The sequence below is a fragment of the Argentina silus genome, assembly GCF_951799395.1.
Source record: "Argentina silus genome assembly, chromosome: 7".
Taxonomy (NCBI): Eukaryota; Metazoa; Chordata; class Actinopteri; order Argentiniformes; family Argentinidae; genus Argentina; species Argentina silus.
Window position 1 is genome coordinate 20657143 of NC_139661.1, and position 20176 is coordinate 20677318.

The 20176-nt window shown below is 46.0% G+C and overlaps 1 protein-coding gene across 4 annotated transcripts; it reads left to right on the forward strand.

The window, feature by feature from the left end:
- Positions 1-2: 2 nt before the first annotated feature.
- LOC310806762 (ceramide transfer protein) lies at positions 3-19878 on the forward strand. Of its 4 annotated transcripts, none has more exons than XM_083672972.1 (18): positions 3-824; positions 1275-1409; positions 4164-4280; positions 9393-9500; positions 10084-10222; positions 10550-10636; positions 10751-10908; positions 13288-13380; positions 14067-14153; positions 14466-14558; positions 15235-15312; positions 15831-15926; positions 16131-16263; positions 16426-16496; positions 16796-16924; positions 17234-17363; positions 17579-17716; positions 17988-19878. In XM_083672972.1, exons 1-17 carry the CDS (start codon positions 729-731, stop codon positions 17704-17706), a joined length of 1878 nt encoding a protein of 625 aa, XP_083529098.1. In that variant the 5' UTR covers positions 3-728; the 3' UTR covers positions 17707-17716; positions 17988-19878. The 4 variants fall into 4 exon arrangements, with proteins under 4 accessions (XP_083529098.1, XP_083529099.1, XP_083529101.1 ...); XM_083672973.1 differs by having other exon boundaries at positions 10087-10222; XM_083672975.1 differs by lacking the exon at positions 15235-15312 and having other exon boundaries at positions 5-824; positions 10087-10222.
- Positions 19879-20176: the final 298 nt, after the last annotated feature.

Genomic DNA, 20176 nt, shown 5'->3' on the forward strand with positions numbered 1-20176 from the left:
AACTACTCGCTGCGTGACACAGTAAGATGACATTTCACCTGGCATGCCTAGTTATATTGTTATGTGAATCTTAGCCAGACAAGTCGACACACGTGAGTACAAGTCTATGTTAAGAACATTTTTTTTTTTTTTTTTAATTGCGCAGTTACTGCAAAGCTGTAACGATCCTGAACGACCGCAAGCAGAGGCCAGGGTTTGGGTTTGGGTTTGGGTCGTCCCCCTCGCCTGGATGACAGAGCGGAGCAGAGCAGAGCAGAGCAGAGCAGAGCAGAGCAGAGCAGAGCGACTACAGATTAGCCTGCTAGCCGCTGCAGCGCAGGCGAGGCCGTCTGGAAGGAGGATTTGTAGTCACTATTTGGCCGTGGCTTGGATTTGAGGATATGGCGCATTTTCATTTCACCATATTGCGTGTTAGCCACTAGCTACGTAGCTATTCAAATATCAGGCAGCTCGTTTTTTTACGTCGTCTTGTTGTATATCGAGGCAAACCCCGCAATAAGTTGTGAATTTAGCTCGTCGCTCAGTTAGCATACTAAGAAGATTGCATACCAGATAGCCTGACTGGCTAGCTACCTCTAATTGTAGCTATCTCATGTATTGCTACAAAGCTGTCGCAATAACTGATTCAGCAACTTCAGCTGGGAGAGAGCGTGTCATTTTCTGTCTTTTTATTTAGTCGCCGCCACAGATAGCTAGCTGCACAACTCTGACTGTACCTGTCCAGCCAAATGTCGGAGAAGAGTTCGAACTCGTCGGGCTCAGACGAGGATGTGGACCCCGAATCTGGGCAGCCTGTCGTCGAGCTCGGCGGCGTCCTCAGCAAGGTTAGTGGAGCAAAACTGATGATCCCGGTTTGGTACTTTCTAGCTCGCTGTGTAATTAATAGTGGTGCACTCAAGAAGTTGGTATGTGCTGTGATTAATACTGTAGCTATCCCCTTTGGCTGTCAGCCTTTTCTACTATATTATTGCGGTTCAATGTTTTGATCAATCTGCACAGGTAACAAGCTGGGCCCAGGCAGTTGCCATTCATGCAGATGTATAGTCTCTCAAGAGCTAAACCACAGAAGTAAAGTCGTTGGCCTATCAAACTATCCTCTACAACACCTAATTCTCACAGCACAGAGGGATATTGATGGGTACCAATGACCTGCCTGCCATCATTCTCGATCCTCAGAGATTGCGTGGAACCTAAACACATGATGTCAGATCCGTGTTGCTCTCACCATATTGTGCTTTGTGAGGTTGTAACCTGTCCTCTGTGTATGTTTACAGTGGACCAACTACATTCATGGATGGCAGGACCGGTGGGTGGTGTTGAAGAACAACACTCTGAGCTACTATAAGTCAGAGGATGAGCGGGAGTATGGCTGTCGGGGCTCCCTGTGCCTCAGCAAGGCTATCATGACAGTAAGTAAGGGTGAATCTGGCTCTGGTCCATGGCACACCTACAGTACCAGTCAAAAGTTTGGACACACCTTGCCAAGAGTGTGCAAAGCTGTCATCAAAGCAAAAGGTGGCTACTTTGAAGAATCTAAAATATAAACCATATTCTGGTTTGTTTAACACTTTTTTTGTTTACTACATAATTCCATGTGTTCCTTCACAGTTTTGATGTCTTCAATGTTACTCTACAATGTAGAAAATAATAAAAACTCTTGGCAAGGTGTGTCCAAACTTTTCACTGGTACTGTATATGTATATATATGTTCCTTACTCATCAAACTACTGATGTTGATAGACTGCCTGACACCCTGTTCTTCGTATGTGCAAGGGTCTCATTTTTCCAAAATACGAAATCAAATACGCTAGACTCTATTGGCCTCAAAGCAGATAAAGGTGAACTGGTTTTCATCATCGTCACGGGTCAGTGAAATATCTAAGGTTACATTCATCCACCTATTATGAGAGAGCTTCTTGCTTTGCTTGGGTGCAGATATCTCAGAGAGGTAACCATTAACCAGTTATGTGGTCGTTAGAGAACAGTGGTTTATTAGTCAAGTGCATTATTGCACTCCAAGGAGCACTAATTGTAAACATTGAGATATTTCAGCTATTAAGCAGCGGAAATCCCGATTTCCCTCTCTAATGTAATCCTGGGCCACATGCTGTTCAGCCTTTGTATTCTTTTACCTGTGTTTCTGGCCATTTGAAACTGTGTTCCCCCTAGGCTTGCCTCCCGTTGGTCAGTTAAGCTGAAATCCCACACCCTGGTTAAACATTTTCTTTTCTCTCAGAGAATACGGTAGTCTAGTACAGATGCCAAACAAATGGTATTATATTTGTACTGCAATAGGATTAAATGACTGAAATCGGATTTAAAACCACAGTATGGGTTCTTGCAACTTCCCCTTAAAAGAAAGCTTGTTTTGTGCTCCTGAGAGGACATTAGTTCCTTTTTATGGAAATTGAGAAAATTGAAAACACAGAGGACTACCAGGTTTTGTAATTGCGTTAGATTTAATTAACGGCACACCCAGTTGATGACACTGGCTCGTTAGTAAGAGCAAAAGACCCAGAGAGTTGCAACCAACCTCTCTTCTTCTTGCAAAATATCCCAAAGCTGTTGACAGATTTGTCTATGGTATGTGAGCTGAGGAATGTAGAAACTAACCACAGTTTCACATCTTGCTTCAGGACAGCCAACGACACACACACACACACACACACACACAAGTGTGTTGATATTAGTGCAGGAAATTGTCTGAGAATTCTTGCCTCAGGCTATGTCTCAAGATGATGTTATGAGTCGTATCACGGCAACTGTCCTGTCTACGCATCTGCCATAGGTTCCATGACCACCAGCACAAGTCAAATCTGCTGCCTTTCAGGAGCTTGAATATCTTACTCTTGATCACTCCTCTTCGTTAGAGTGCAGGTTTACCAACGCCTCACCCAGGACCCATATCCCCTTCACGATAACATTGATTTCGATTCGCCTTTCAAAGCACCCAAGGATACACTACTGCTGTATGTATATGATGAGGTAGCAAACACAGGATTGGCATTTAGCACTTGGTGGTTCTAAATCACATCGTTCAAACAGGGAATGCTGCACACTGCGCTCCTCTTCAAGGTAGGAAGGTTGTAAACTGTATAGAACTGTAAACTAGGGTTTTATGGTCCGTGTCTGATAGCCTTGCGCTAGGGTAGTTAATGTGTTCCTCAGAGTCCGGGAGAAGAGAGTTTCTTCAGCACACACGGTTGGTGGGTGTAAAACACTGATCTAAGGTCAGTGTTGTGGTATTGGCTCTAATGGTCAAGGTTAGGATTTGGGGAGGATAAGCTTATCCTAGATCTCTGCCTAAGGGCCACTTCGACCCAGAGCTGGGTTGACGTAGTTTGGAGGTTAAAGAGAAACCACCGGCCCTTGTCGAACCTCAGAAGTTAGACTCACTGGTGAAATTAAGCACACTGTGTTCGGGTCGATGACGGCAATGTTGAGTGAAGTTTTAGAGGTTGGCATTGGATTTATGAGTGTGTGTGTTTTGTTGTCAGTGGCAACAATTAAAGCAGGGAGTTGCATTAGCCAATGTGATTAAACTCATGAACCGATGTTGCCAAGCCACCTCTATTCTGAGAAAATCTCAACAGCCTTTAAGAATCCACTGCTCTGTGATCCGGAGACTTCTATCCATCTCAGCACTGCTATGACCAAATTCTGATCTTGAAAGAAGAAGCGGAATTCCTTGTACACGTGCTCAGATTCCTGAAACGGTCAGGGGTAGGGCGTGGAGCGGGGGAGGGGTGGGGTGTGTTAGGAGGAGTGGAGGCATGAGGTTAAAGTTGAAGATGACGCAGGTACAGAAAGGAATGTCGGAGACATTCTTGTTTGGACAGTCACTGTTCTCTGAGGGATGCCATCCCTCAGAGTTTTTAATAAGAACCCTGCTTATTGAATTCTCTGTATGAAATCCGTATGTGAGTGCCATGCCTCGTTAATCCAAACTCGATGAGGGCAAAAAAACCCACCAAAAAACATTGTGAAACTGTTTTATTCATATGCTTTTTGCTTGTGTTTTTCATAAAGATGCGCACACACAAAATGTGTGTTTATTCTGAAAAGGGGAAAAGCAGTGTCAGTGGTGCTGACAGGCCTGTCGTGTGTCCGCTGTTCATCACAACTGTGCATCACAACTGTGCATCCTGTCTCTCTCCCTGCAGCCCCATGAGTTTGACGAGTGTCGCTTTGACATCAGCGTCAACGACAGCGTGTGGTACCTGCGGGCCGAGGACCCCGAACACCGGCACCAGTGGATCGACTCCATCGAGCAGCACAAGGTGTGGGTGTGTCTGTGTGTGTCTGTGTGTGTCTGTGTGTGTGTATGTGTGTATGTGTGTATGTGTGTGTGTGTGTGTCTGTGTGTGTGTCTGTGTGTGTGTGTGTGTTTGGGCGCACAAGGTCTCATTTCTTTTTCTGACCCTCTCTTTACATATCTCCCATCTGTCTCTGTCTCTCACTTCCTTGTGTCTCAGTGTTACCTGTCGTAGACTTGGCTCTCCTGTTCTCCCCGGCTCAGGTTACCTGTCGTAGGCTTGGCTCTCCTGTTCTCCCCGGCTCAGGTTACACACAGAATGTAGCTGTGTTGGCACACATGGACAGCTGTGTTTCAATATCCTGACTGGCATACTACTTAGAATGAACCCTGTTTCAATATCCTGACTGGCATACTACTTAGAATGAACCCTGTTTCAATATCCTGACTAGCATACTACTTAGAATCATGAATCAGTGCATTGGGCATACATGCATTCTCTGTAGTATGCTGGTTTGGATATTGTAACATGGCAACAGATCTGAATCTGAGGGCTATTGAACATGTTCCAGGACTGGGAGTCCACTCTGATATGTCCAGAGAGTTGGGGTCCGGTATCTACCAATGGGGGGAGAGAGGAGATCTGACCCCTTTGCATTCCAAATTGACCCCTTTGCATACTTTCTTCTTTTCACCGAGTTGTTTGAGCTTAATCAATCAGGGGGTCTAAGGCCAGGGATCTGGTATTCGTCAGTAGGGTGGGCAGAGAGGGAGGGAATTATGGAATGTGGGGTGGAGTCAGTTCACCTTGTGAATGCTTGGAAATTTTGGAAGTGGCTGGTCTGAGGGGTCTCTCTCCTGTCAGAGGACCAACAACCTCATGTGGTTCACACGCGCTTGATGGTGTGTGAGTGCCTGACGTGGGGTGTGTCCCCAATGCTGAGCTCACAGTTGATAAGTGGCTGTGCACTGTGTTGATGAGTGTGTGTCCAAGAAGGAGTGTCTGTACGTACCTGTGTGTGTGTGTGTGTGTGCGTGTGTGTGCGTGCGTGCGTGCGTGCGTGTGTGTGTGTGTGTGTGTGTGTGTGTGTGTGTGTGTGTGTGGTTTGTTGGGTTGTTAAATGGAGGGCTGTTTGAATAGTTGTTGTTGGAGTGTGACTGACCACAGGACTGTTAAGTGTGTGTTAGAGACAGTGTTGTTCCAGGTCGGTCATGCCTGGGCTCTGACCTATAGTAACCCCCAGTCAGCCTGACACACTGCAACAATGAAGAAGTGTGTCTGCACTGCCACCATCTGGGCTATGATGGACTAGTGGTCAGGTTTCTTGGATGGACTGCCTTTGGCTGGGTTTAAGTTGCTTACTTGAATGTGCCTCAAGTTAGCCTAATATTAGCTTAATAAATGTTTGAAACCTGTTTGCTAGTATATTAAGGTTATTGATTGGTCCATTGATGGTCTTAGTAGTAGGTCTAGCATAGACTTGTAATTAATTGAGCATTTGTGTGAAGGACTGTCAAATTAATTCAGGTTTTTTTTAGATACTGTTTTGTTCTCTTACCCCTTGGTTTGTGTTGGGGGTACTGCTGGTGTGGGTGTGTGGGTGGGTTGTGGTTGCCCAGTGTGGTAGGTGATATTTATCAAGACTTCACCTCTGCCTACAATGCACCAATCATCACCTCCATGGATGTAAGCAGAGACGGACAGACACACAACAATTGATGTGTCGCAATAAACACCCATTTAAATTGTTGCTGACAGCCTTCGTGGGGGCTACTGCCTACATTACAGAGGGTCATCTTAGTTAGTTAGTTAGTTAGTTAGTTAGTTAGTTAGTTAGTTTTAAAATGAATAATAACTGGTGGTTTTCTTTGTCACTATCATGAGCCACTGTACCTCAATCGAAAAGATAACGTAGAAAGTGGAATTGATAATGTCCGTTATATTTACCCGTTCAACACAATGTTTTGAGTTGCTTAGATTTAGAAGCCCATAGATTAGCATTTTTGGATCGAACAAGTCTTAATGTCAGCTTTGGAATGTTCCCAGAGAAAACACAAAGGTTGGGCCGCCCACAGCATTTGCATAGTGAAAATGACATCTTGGTTACCTTGTTGTTTTGGGGTAAACCACTTCAACGGCAAAGAGTGTTTGTGAGTGGGTTGGGTCACGCTAGACAGATGGGCATTTTACTGCTCTCAAGCAGCTTTTGATAAATAATGCATGTGTTGTAGTCAGCCATCCCACACAATTGCAGATATGAAGAGGTACAGTACACAGCATACACCCACACACCCACATACACACACACACACACACATATACACGGACAAACACACATACCCGTACACACACCCAACTCTGGCCTACACGACACAGCCTGGCCGTGCTTTCACTTAGAGGACCATTCCAAATACAGTCATGAGATAGGGGGTGGTAGAGAGGAGGAGAAGCCCACCACCTATTTTCTTCCAGTTTCTGCACCCCCTTCTTAGACAGGTTATTGGCACAGTCCTCAAAGCTGTATTGACCCAGATGGAGGGAGAGAAGAAAATACAGTGAGATGGGGAGAAGAGATGGAGAGAAGAGATGGAGATGGAGATGGAGAGATGAGTATTAAGCAGCACAAGAGCGGGAGACGACAAGATGCCATTCCAAACAGAGGCTGCTCCTTCCTAACCCCGCCCTGCTAACTTGACAACCCGCTTGACACACACACCCACCCACTCAGAAGCTCACACACACAGACACGCACACGCACGCTTGTGCAGCAACCCCCACACCTTACCACAACCCATCTGCACTCGCATTGACTATTCCTCTCTCAATCACACACACACACACACACGCTCGCTCTCTCTCCCTGACACACGCAAACACACACGGCTGCAGGCTTACGACGGGAATGGACGCCGTTCAGCGTTGCAGACAGCAGGAAAAGGCTTCTTCTGTCAGTGTGTGTGTATGTGGTCTGATGGTTTGTTTGTGCGGCGGCACAAGGGTTAATGTGTGTGTGTGTGTGTCTGAGTGAAAGCGGAGCTGCCTCATTCCCTCTTGGCATGGCTGGTCTGTTAATCTCTGCTTTTTCTCGCTCGCTCAGTCTGCTCATCAGCCAGCGCCTCTCCCCTCCTCTTCAGGACCGACTGGACTGTTAGCCTTTTACACCCCCCCTTTTACACCCCCCCCTTTTGTTCCCTCTCCACCCTTCATTTGCTCCATGAGGTAAACTGAACTGAGCCTACTGCTTTTCTTCTTCTCCTCCTCGTCCTCCTCGTCCTCTTCCTCGTGTTCAGTGAAGTGTCCACAGGGCACTGGGAATACTGGATTTCACACTGGGAATTTTCCTTGGAATATTGGGAACGCGTTTGGGAAGTGGGAACAGCGGGGCCATGTTGAGGCCGGCCACCGGCCGGCAGGATTGCAGCAGTGTCCTGCTCTGCTTTGGCTGCTGGAATGGCCGAATGGTGGGCTTCTAGCACCTTAGCTCACTGCTAGCTCTGAGTCAACTGACCTTTCTGTTGGCATGGCAGCATGTTAGCACACAACAGCAGCTTGAGGTCCGGTCTGTCTCTGCGCCTGTGTTTGTTAGCGTACTAGCTGCCCACAGCACTGGGATGGACTGGTGGTGGTCGCGTTAGAATGCTAGCCTGCTGCATGCCACTCCTCGCCATCATTCACTTTGTCAAACTTGTGTGTGTCTGTGTGTCTGTGTGTGTGTGTGTGTGTGTGTGTGTGTGTGAGTGTGTGAGTGAGAGTAAGTAAGTAATCAATCCAGAGTGTTCAAAGAATCAATGTCGTCATTCTTATGATTGTGTATGCACTGGGTGGTGTGATACCATGTGTGTTTATTTATTGTGTGTGTGGGTTACCTGGGTTACCTATCACCTGGGTTAGCTGTCACCTGGCTTCTCAAGACTTGCTGATGTTTCTGCTGCTCTTGTTCCTCATGACATGTTGCATCATGACTGACTGACTCACTGCTTACTGTTGGAAGTGGGACAAACAGGAGTAACTTGCAGTCGTGTGTGTGTGTGTGTGTCTGTGTGTCTGTGTGTGTGTGTGTGTGTGTGTGTGTGTGTGTGTGTGTGTGTGTGTGTGTGTGTGTGTGTGTGCGTGCGCCAACCAGCCTCGTAGTGGTTTTATATCCCAGACACTCCTTTGCTGTTATCGCTCAAAGCCTACTTTATATTATAAACTATATAGAAGTGCGGTTTCCAACGGGGTATTCCAATGCGTTTTCCAGTGGCGTACAATTGTCTTTTAACTGTAATGCGGGTCGTTAATGGTGACGACCCCTAACTCATCACTTTGATGATAATGACGCCCCAAACCCATGAAAAGGTTTATTGAAACAATAAAAATAACAACAGCGAAAGTGTTAACAACAGCATGTCGAAAGTGGCCAACAGTAAACTACCGTATTTGCAGTGGGGTCAACTGGGAAACTCGACTTCTGTACCCCTGTAGAGGGGGCTTCAGATTTCCAGGATTTCTTTTTTGCTTCAGGCATGAGTCCCTATGTAGTAGGGTTGGTAAGGCATGAGTCCCTATGTAGTACAGGGGGTTAAGGCATGAGTCCCTATGTAGTACAGGGGGTTAAGGCATGAGTCCCTATGTAGTACAGGGGGTTAAGGCATGAGTCCCTATGTAGTACAGGGGGTTAAGGCATGAGTCCCTATGTAGTACAGGGGGTTAAGGCATGAGTCCCTATGTAGTACAGGGGGTTAAGGCATGAGTCCCTATGTAGTACAGGGGGTTAAGGCATGAGTCCCTATGTAGTAGAGGGGTTAAGGCTAATGACGGGTACTTAACAGGCGCTGGTGACAGTTCCATTCATTCCATCGTTTTTCATGTTCCCACTATGAGCAGTTAGGCCCTCCTTTGATGTACAGTATTTCTGTCTCTGTCTGTACAGCCTGTTTCGCTTTGCAGGTTGCTTTCACGCAAGGCATTACTCTCTGTGCTGATTTGATCATGGATGAAATTTCCCTCTGCCCCTTTGGCTGGTTTTGTGATGCATTTCTTTATTAGTCTCAACAAAGTGGTTAATGTATTCCTCCCCTGCTCTGTTTTTCTCCTTCTCTTACCATCTCTCTCTCTCTCTCTCTCTCTCTCTCTCTCTCCACTCTCTCTCTCCAGGCTGAGTCGGGGTATGGTTCAGAGTCCAGTCTGAGGCGTCATGGCTCCATGCTGTCGCTCACCTCTGCTGCCAGTGGCTTCTCCGCCACGTCCACCTCCTCTTTCAAGGTAAAGCTCCAACCGTCTCTACAGTTACTATCAGTGTTCCAGTCATACAGTGACTGGAGTTTGGTGCCCTAAAGATAGACTTGAACAAAGTTCATCATATTAGACGTTTATGGGGGTGTCCACGTTTGTACTTGAATGCCCATGGGAGAGGCAGCGTTTGATCCGGGCCGCGCCATTGCACCACGTTGACCCCTTCAGACAGACGGGTGGCTCATTAGAAAATCGCAAATTAATTCAGGATAATTTAGATACACTATAGAAGTTTAATTGCCTCAGATTTTAGATTGTATTGTCATACTCCTGTGATCATTAGTGATAAAAAAAAAAGTGCACTTATGGGCTTTGGGAGCTTTTTGACAAATTTCTGGGCATTATTTTATATTTCTGACTAATTAGGGGACACATTTTGGCTCAAGAGCACCCACCAGAGGCAAAATCCTCCATAATGTAACTTTAAAACACTGAAGAGCCCTGATTAGAAATAGAAGTGTTTGCATCGTTGGCTATAAGTGTGTCAAACTGAGTCTGTAAACGATTGTCTCTCTCCCCCCTCCCTCTCTCTCTCTGTCTGGTGTTGGATCAGAAGGGCCACAGCCTACGGGAGAAGCTGGCGGAGATGGAGACATTCCGGGACATTCTGTGTAGGCAGGTGGACACGCTGCAGAAGTACTTTGATGGCTGTGCCGACGGCATCTCAAAGGACGAGTTCCAGAGGGACCGAGGTAGCTAGCTAGCCAACAAGCTTAGCGGGGGAGGATTTCCTGTAGGCCCTCCTCCGCATGCAGTGTATTTCACTTAGCACAAATGAGAGGCAATGGCTGATTGAAAAGGTTTAAATGGATTGTGGATCAGATCAATACCTGCTTGCCTGGACACTTTGTAGTGTGTTTAATGTTAAGAAATTGGCTTCTATATATACTCTTGTCTTGAACTGGCCGTGGGCATTGTGATTGATGTGGGGAGATCCTGCCCGTACTTTGCAACATGAACTCCTACCCTGCAGAGTACGTCCTGAACATTGAAGGCGTGCTCTCCGCTCTTGTTTTCAGTGGTCGAGGAGGATGAAGACGACTTTCCCACGACCACACGACCCGACGGCGACTGCCTTCACAACAACAACGGCAGCAAAGAGAAACGTGAGCAGAAAGTTATAGTGCTTGATTAGGCAAATAGTAGATAAACAAACTGGGCCCCTTTCGTTCCATTATAAACTGTTTTCTTCCATTTAACCCCCTCCCTCCCATACGCAGTGTTCCCCCCGGCCAGTCCTAAAGGTATCAACGGTATTGACTTCAAGGGCGAGGCCATCACGTTTAAAGCCACCACAGCCGGGATCCTGTCCACCCTCTCCCACTGCATCGAGCTCATGGTCAAACGGGAGGACAGCTGGCAGAAGAGAGTGGACAAGGTATGACACAACGGACTCTCAACAAACTGTTTGTTCCCAGAAACAACCTCCCTGCCTCATCAGCTTCACAAACACTAAACAATGAAGGGTCTGGGTTGGTGAAAGCGAAACTGAGACCCAAACAGTCTTTTCCACCTGTCACTGGCCATGTGGTAAAGGAGGAGCAAGCCCTATGGTGCTGGGACACAACGTAGAACCCACCTGTCTGTCATGCAGACCTCTACATAGAGGCGTTGTGTCTAGGTTCAGGAATGGCGTTGTATAACATCTGGTTATGAATGCCGCGGCCCTTTCGTGACGCAATCGGGCAAAGGATGGGTTGTGTCTGCCCTTTGTGGGAGCTGGCGCCTCAACTGGGTGTGTCAGAAAGGACGGCTGTGTAGAACTGGTGGTGGTTGCGTTGTTGCTCCGCCCTGCTCTCTCTCTCTTTGGTTATGACTGACTGTAGACTAGGGGAGATTATTATCCCACAGTTGTGCAATGGGGGATCTTCAATGGCGGTGCTCATTTAAATACGAATAGCTGTATAGTTGGAATTATCAAGCGTCTTTCTCAAATATTGACAATGTCCTCTCAACCCGAGGTTTTGCCGGTCTCTGTGACGTACGAGAAAGAGTAAATACCTACAGTCACACATGACAAGCTTCCAATCCTTAGAACTGACTGTTGCTGCAAAACCGGTTTTTCCAATTTCTTTTTTTTTTTTTTTTTTCTCTCACGGTGTTGAAACCACCCAACCCCCAAAAAGGACCTGACTAGGAACTAGGAAGAGCCTTTCCGTTTGATTTTTGACTACCGGGCTGAAACTACTGCTCCTGGTTGGAGTGTGTGTGTGTGTGTGTGTGTGTGTGTGTGTGCTTTGTATGTAGAGGGAGAGAGAGGGAGGGAGGGAGATTGAGTCAGGGGACTCAAACACAGCAAGTTAGGAGAACAATGACTGCCCGGACGTCGTCGTGGCACCGTCTGTCTTTCTGGAAGCCTTCGCTACACTGGGGTGCAAATGTACTCAAATATGACACACAGAGATGGATCCCCCTACAGACATGCAGCCTCTTCTTCACAGTAGGTTTCCTCTGCTAACACGTACAGAACCAGTCAAAGGTCTGGACACAAACTGGCCAAGAGTGTGCAAAGCTGTCATCAAAGCAAAAGGTGGCTACTTTGAAGAATCTAAAATATAAACCATATTCTGCTTTGTTAAACACGTTTTTTGTTTACGGCATAATTCCATATGTGTTCCTTCATAGTTTTGATGTCTTCAATATTGATCTACAATGTAGAAAATAATACAAAATACAGAAAAAGCATTGAATGAGAAGGTGTGTCCAGACTTTTGACTGGTATTGTACGTCTAGGTTAAGCAGCTGTCAATCTGAACCGAGCCTGATTTTCTTCGGTTGTTGGCTTCTGTCTACCGCTTTTCATTCCAACCAGTGTACTGACTTGAATCTAGTCAGTATTCCTTCCCATTGTGGAGTTCTTGCTTATGAGGATACACAGCACTATGCATTGTTTTGGTGTTGTGTCTTGTAACAGTTTGTTTTTAATTCTGTGTGAAATGTAAGCTAGTTGCTGCTGTTGCTGCTGTTGTTGTTGTGAAGCTTGAGGAGAAAATTTGGAGTTGATTGGATCCAGAGTGCCTACTGTTAGCTTGAGTACATTGAGTACAGCATTGTGCATTGTACATGATGGTATTAAGAGGTGCCTTGTTTTAGTACCGCTATCTGGGTGACACAGGCCAAGCCCCTCAGGCCGGTAGGCCAGGTTTGGTACACCAAACTGGGACATGGTGGGGTAGAGAAGTGCCCCCCCCCCCCCGACCTGAACATAGCCTTGGAGGCCAACTGACAAAGAAAACCGACCTATTGTTTCCAGTCTTTTTTGTTCTATTTGTCTCTGGTGGATTATGAGACTGAGGTAAAACCTGTTTGAGCAGTGATCAACTCTCATCATGTGTGTGTGGGTGGGTGGCCTGGGACACAGCACACTGATATAAAGACAAAAGACAATCATGAATAGGGACCCAAAATACCAGATCAGGAACCATTGGAAGCAGAAGGGTTATATTGCCCATATTGAGTGTCTCCCCTTTTTGTGCTTAAATGCTTACTTCTAGGAGGGTAGAATTACGGTCAATTACAACAAGCAGCATTATTTTGGCTTTTAATCATGTTCAACTCACACCTAACTGTAGCATCCTGTATGTCATCCTGTAACATTAATGAATTGTTGAAATGTATTTAGCTGTAAGTGGCAGGTACAGTATGTTTTGATAGGAAGGTTTATTCACAGTTTAACGTGATGTGGCTTTACCATGAGTGTGTGGAGGCAATTATGAGCCTGAGGTGATGACGTGAGTGTGTGCGCGTGTGTTTTCAGGAGCTGGAGAAGAGGAGGAGGGTGGAGGACGCCTACAAGACAGCCATGAATGAACTGAAGAAGAAGTCCCACTATGGAGGCCCAGACTACGAGGTAAGGTGGATGGATGAATAAAGGACAGTGCCCTGCATGTTCAATTGGATTTGACAGAACACTCCTGACTAACCAGAAACAGTACCCCCTAACCAGAAACAGTACCCCCTAACCAGAAACAGTACACCCTAACCAGAAACAGTACACCCTAACCAGAAACAGTACCCCCTAACCAGAAACAGTACCCCCTAACCAGAAACAGTACACCCTAACCAGAAACAGTACACCCTAACCAGAAACAGTACACCCTAACCAGAAACAGTACACCCTAACCAGAAACAGTACACCCTAACCAGAAACAGTACAGAGCTCTTTTCAATATTTCCTATGAACTGCAAAAACTGTTGTGACACTTCCACTGTAGTGATGGTAAATACTCTAACCATCCCAACCATGAATCATAGTTGACTCAGTAAGTGAGAAGAATGCTAACCATTTCCGATTGAAATGTATTCCGGTGAATAAACAAAGATGGGTAAACGTCTGTAGGTATTCTATACCAAGGTTACGACGGAGTTAGTGGTTGTAATTCCTGTTGTTGCATGACATCTGTTTGCCTTTGGGATTTTCATTCTTAAAGTAGTACAGTTCATAATGTGTTGCTGTGCACTCTGCTTGAGGGTACTCAAAGTACGACACATCCTCATTTGTTTGTCGTGCTTTTGCATGGTGTTGTGTTATAACAGGAGGGGCCCAACAGTCTCATCAACGAGGATGAGTTCTTCGATGCGGTGGAAGCCGCCCTCGACAGACAGGACAAGATAGAGGAGCAGGTAGGATGCAGTTCAGCTCCTCACCGTACTGGCCCGGGTTGTATCAAGAGCCCTATTACAATGCCAGACGTTGACTTATCCTTGGAGGTCAGAAAGGATTAGATAGAGGAGTAAACAGTATGGTGGAAATCAGAAAGCCGGGGTGTATAACTTCTACCAAGCCAATCCCTTTTCTTTTCTGTGAGTGGTAAGAAACAGTGACAGGGGGTTATAACGCATTCACTAAGTGTAGAATCAGTTATTGAGTATATGAGTGTGAGTTTTTCAGATCTGTCTTCCTCTCATGCTGAGCTGTGCCCCTCTGTCTCTCAGTGCCAGTCGGAGAAGGGGAGGATACCTCGCCTGACCCCTGTGCCCCCTGGAGACGCATACTCCACCATCGGCACACACAGATTTGCCACCAAGGTACTTGCACACACACACACACACACACACACACACACACACACACACACACACACACAAAAACACAAAAACACCTTGACATCCGTCCCTTCTCACTATGACGCTGTTCCACTACAACAAACAGGCCAGCACATGTCCTGGGGCCTGCACATGTCCTGGGGCCTGTACATGTATACTTGGAAAGACGCCTAAGATCATGTGTGTTCATGTTTGTCTATGTTGATTTGGAACATGGAACATTTTGCCTACTGGTTCTTTCCCCTTCTATGGTATTTGTGTGTGTTTTGTTGGGCTATTCTTGTCTATGGTGGTGTTTTTGTGGTTCATTGATCTGTAGTGATAAATAAGTCTGTTTGATGCCGTGGACGATCCCTTTCATGTACACGAGAGCACTGAAAAGGGCGACGTCACTCTCTCCTGGTCTCGTGTGGTGCTGGCCCTGGTCTCATTCTCTCTCCCTCTCTCTCTCTCTCTCTTTTCCCTCCCTCTCCCTTTCTTCCTCTTCTTTCCTCTGTCTCCCACATTCCCCCCCCCGTCTTTCTGCCACCACCTCATGTCACTCCCTTTCTCTTTCCTTATCTCGCTCTCTTCCTTCTCTCTCTTTTCCTTCTCTCTCTCTCTCTCTCTTCCTTCTCTCTCTCTCTCTCTCTCTCTCTCTCTCTCCTCCACCCCATAGCCCCCTAGCTGTTCTTCCTCCCTGTCCTCCATTGAACTAGTCAGTGCCTCAGATGATGTTCACAGATTCAGCGCACAGGTACCGTATGTGTTTGAAGCAAAGAGCGCCACCTGCCTCCCGGTAATGCACACTACGCTGCCCTGCACCGTGCTGCCTGAGAACTGCCTGAGAAGCTGACTGCATGTGAATGACTGTAGAATACCTACAAGCTGTGTTTGAAAACACTCTAGTGTTTTGTCCAGTGCAAACTCAGGTTCAGCAGAAGCAGCATGACTGGACACCTGTTCGTTCGGTCGTTCGCTCCCTCTCTCTCTCTCCCTCCCTCCCCCTTCATCCCATTTCCCCGCCCACTCCTTTCATCCCCCTCTACCTTCCACACTGCATGAGCAGGAGCATGAAGCCCAGCGAGATGCACCAGAACGTGTCCTGCATCTGGCTTGCTCTCCCCCCTTCCTGCACAGTGCCTCTGAAGAGGCTGCGTTCCCACAGTAGCCTGTGCCTCTGACATCATATTAAATGAAGGTACAGCAGACAAGCTGGCCGGCCGAGGATGTCTCTCTCTGTCTGATGGTTTCTCTGATGTCCGTGTGTCTCAGGTGGAGGAGATGGTCCAGAATCACATGACCTACTCCCTGCAGGACATGGGCGGGGACGCTAACTGGCAGCTGGTGATTGAGGAGGGCGAGATGAAGGTGAGAATGGACAGCCAGTAGAATGGTGTTGATGTCCAAATTCTCTGCTACAGATAAACCCAAATGTCTCAGTGTAATGTAAGCCTGCGTATCCTCCGTCACATCAGTTGTACGTGGATGACGGTGTGGTTGTGCTCCGACAATGACTTCTGAATTTGAATGAGTTGAATTGTATTGAATGTTTTAATTGTGTGTGTGTGTCAGGTGTACAGGAGAGAGGTGGAGGAGAACGGGATCGTACTGGACCCTCTCAAAGCCACCCACGCCGTGAAGGGGGTCACCGGACACGAGGTGTGCCACTACTTCTGGGACACGGACGTCCGCAATGACTGGGAGAGTGAGTCTGCCTCTTCGTCTTCCGTCATCTTCATCATCGTCACTCATTGTGTTGTCTTCACAAATCGTCATATGGTCGTCCTCATGTCACCACCACCACCACATGTGTTGAGTTATAACATTACTGAATGGTCTTCCCTGTCCCCCCCCCTCTCCCCTCCAGCCACCATTGAGAACTTTAACGTGGTGGAGACACTCTCAGACAATGCGGTTATCGTCTACCAGACCCACAAGGTAATCAGTCAGACCTTGTATGTGTATGTGTGAGTTCAGTGGAGTCAGCTATAGGATCCTACTGATTTAAAAAAAGAGAGGATCGGTGCATATTCATGGCAGGTTTAGAAATGAAATGATTATGAAGTGTAAATTTATGTCTTCTTCTCACTGTTTACTGCTAGTCTCTTTAATCAAGCTAGTGAGTGATTATTATTATTTATTTATTTTTCAACCTTAATGGTCTTTGTCCACTGATCGCCTCACGTTCACTTTCTTGGTGTTTAGTTTTTGATTGACAACCAATGGTTGTGTTCCAGAGAGTATGGCCCGCCTCTCAGAGAGACGTCCTCTACCTATCAGCCATCAGGAAGATCCTTGCGACCAATGAGAACGACCCGGACACCTGGCTGGTGTGCAATTTCTCTGTGGATCATGACAACGCCCTTGTAAGTTGACCTACGGGTGTGTCAGGGTGTCAGATCAAGTCCTTGCTCCCTACCCACCTATACACTTAGGAGGAAGCAACAAGGTGTCTAGATGGAGTTTCCACCATACGTATACCAGGGGAGGCTGGTGGAGGTAGAAATCAATGCTCATTGTAATGCATGGAATGAGGAATGATATTTTTTTTTAAAAGATTACTTTTAGATGTAAAAGATTACATCTTTTCTTTCAGGTGTTGTGTATATGGGAAGTATTAGATGTACTGTGTTTCTTTGACCTTCTCATCAGCAACTTCCCCATTCTCCCCTCAGCCGACCAACCGGTGTGTCCGTGCCAAAATCAACGTGGCCATGATCTGCCAAACCCTAGTCAGTCCACCAGAGGGAGACAAAGAGATTAGCAGAGACAACGTCCTATGTAAGATCACCTACGTAGCCAATGGTGAGTAGCCTTTTAAAACATATATATATTTTTTTTTTTTCTTATATTACCTGTAGTAGCTTGTGTCTACAGGGAGATTCTATATGCAAATATTACATACGCTGTATACAAAGAAGCAGTGATGATCTTTGTAGATGGTTAATAGTAGCTTGGTTATGATGAGTAATGGTTTTCATACAGTGGCATAATGTCATGTTTTCTCTGGGGGTCCCTAGTGAACCCGGGAGGCTGGGCCCCTGCTTCAGTCCTCAGAGCAGTGGCTAAGAGGGAGTACCCCAAGTTCCTCAAGCGCTTCACCTCCTATGTCCAGGACAAGACCAGTGGCAAACCCATCCTCTTCTAAACACTCACAGGTAACTGGCAACCCAAACCCATCCTCTTCTAAACACTCACAGGTAACTGGCAAACCAAACCCATTTCTGTACAAACCTTTATAAGTAACTGGCAACCCAAACCCATTCTTTTATGAACCTAACTGGCAACCCAAACCCGTCCTCTTCTAAACCCACACAGGTAGATTTCTAGATCATAGTAATGACCATTGACAATCCTCTGAACCTCAAAGGCAGACATTTTGTAGTTTTTTTCGTAACTTACTATCTCCCTTCTCTCTTTTCTCCTCAGATGTTGGAAAGCTGGAGATTGTCCTGAAGAGACTACATTTCCCATCATTCAAGGGGCTCTCACCGATGACCACATCAACCTGTCAACCGGAATGTCTCCTCAAACTACACTACCCATGAATCGTATCATCCAGAATGTCCTAGATGACATTATTGTATCAAACTAGGAAAAAAGACTGGTATAAGGCTTTAATCCATCAATCAGTTGCTAGCCATCGTAGCCACAACAATGGCCAAACATCATCAGAGCTGTCCATGGATATGTATTTGTATATAAATTCAAGAATTTCTATAACGGTTTTTGAATCGACGGAACCAATTTATGCTTTTTGTAAATTGTTTTGTACATTTCCAATGATTACATTATTTTGGACTTATTACTTTTTTGTTTGCTTTAATCACTGAAAGTCACAGCCTCTTGTCATGCTGCTAATTTTGCTACAAAAAGAAACCGATTGAAAGCGGTGTGATGGCCTCAAGTGACTTCCTCCTCTCCTGGACCCCTGTCCTTCGTCTACCCTGACGTGGCTCGCTTGGAACAGGGCTCCACCGTGTCGCTCTGACCCGTCCTGTGTTGTGAGATCAGTGAAGGTAAAGGAGAGGGGACTGGGTGAGGATGCCACTTTTGTGACTATCGTGAATGCAGCCCGAGTACAGCTGTCCCTTGCCTTCTCCTCTCCTTCTTGTGAAGACCTCTCTAGTCTGACGGAGGGATGGAAGTCCAGAGCTTTGAAACACTTTTGTTTTGCTGAAATCTCTATATTTCTAGATCATTATTGCTGTAAAGGAGCACTATGGATGTTCATGTATTGTACAGACGCAGACGTAGGAAAAAGAGTTTACCTGTGAATGAAATGTGAATTGACTGTCAAGGGCTTGAAAATATTTTTGGGGGTAGCAAACTGGAATTGGAAATACATTGTTTTCTGTTTTCTTTGAAAAGCGATTAATGGATTACAGAGGTGTATATGATTTGTTGAATGTGGCCCAGGAACGCTAAGGTTTGGAGTGTTGGTCTCTGCTATTGAGTCGCCCTCCCCGCTCCTCCATGTGATGTCCAAGTTTCATATTGCTTCTTGACTGGCTACAGTCTACAGATAAGCTAAGGTGTTAGAACAGGGTGGCGGGGAGGGGTTGGGGAAGGGGTCGTTGTCATTGGGATGGCCTATCTACTTGTATCATGCGCTGTGTCCTCCTGAAGTGTGCTCTTCTGCACCCCCCCCCCCCCACATCAATTTAGCAGGGATAGGTCTAAAAGCCCATGCTTAGACTAATCCTATGCTTTTCAATCTGTGTGGGGAAAGTGCACAAGTGCACACTTTAGCAGAAGGGTGGAGGAACGGGACACAGGCATACTTTCACATGACATTTCATATCCCAACACACGCTGAGCTTTCACCACCCGTCCCCCTTGACTGTTAAACCCTCATAATGCCTTAGACACCCAGGCAGAATGTAGACATGCCTGGATTTCTCTACCATACTTGATGTGCATTTATAAAGACGCTAAAACCGGGGAGGGGTTCAGCATGATTTGTTACCTCAAGATTTTTATTCCGATTTTTTTTTTCCATTTGTTCATTTAAAGTTGTGATTTTGCAATCATGCCTAAAAGGCGGAACTCTGAACCCCCCCCAATCAGCTTCTCAGCCCGAGGGGGGGTCAGAGGTCAAAGAGAATCCATGGATAAACAACGTTGCCAAGATGATCAGAGGAGCGACTTAAAAAAAAAGTAACATCTGTGTGAAGAATGCATTTAGCCTTTTTAATTTTGATATTTAGTCTTCGACGCGCTTTGTATATTTCTAAGTTGTACGTCTGAAGTCTTATCATTTGCACTAAATGTAATGCAATTGGGACAATGTTCTGTAAATTAAAATCGTTACACTACAGAGGATGTGTTGTTTGTATTGTGGGGACACTGCTGAAACTGCGTCCCAATTCTCTATCCTTCTCCCTGATTGTACGTACGTACAGTACCAGTCAAAAGTCTGGACACACCTTGCCAAGAGTGTGCAAAGCTGTCATCAAAGCAAAAGGTGGCTACTTTGAAGAATCTAAAATATAAACCATATTCTGGTTTGTTTAACACTTTTTTTGTTTACTACATAATTCCATATGTGTTCCTTCATAGTTTTGATGTCTTCAATATTAATCTACAATGTAGAAAATAATAAAAAATAAAGAAAA

Coding starts and splice junctions, on each gene's coding strand:
- LOC310806762 (XM_083672972.1), top strand. CDS start 729: ATGTCGGAGAAGAGTTCGAACTCGTCGGGCTCAGACGAGGATGTGGAC. Junction 825..1,274: donor TCGGCGGCGTCCTCAGCAAG/GTTAGTGGAGCA, acceptor GTATGTTTACAG/TGGACCAACTACATTCATGG. Junction 14,559..15,234: donor CACACAGATTTGCCACCAAG/GTACTTGCACAC, acceptor TCCACCCCATAG/CCCCCTAGCTGTTCTTCCTC.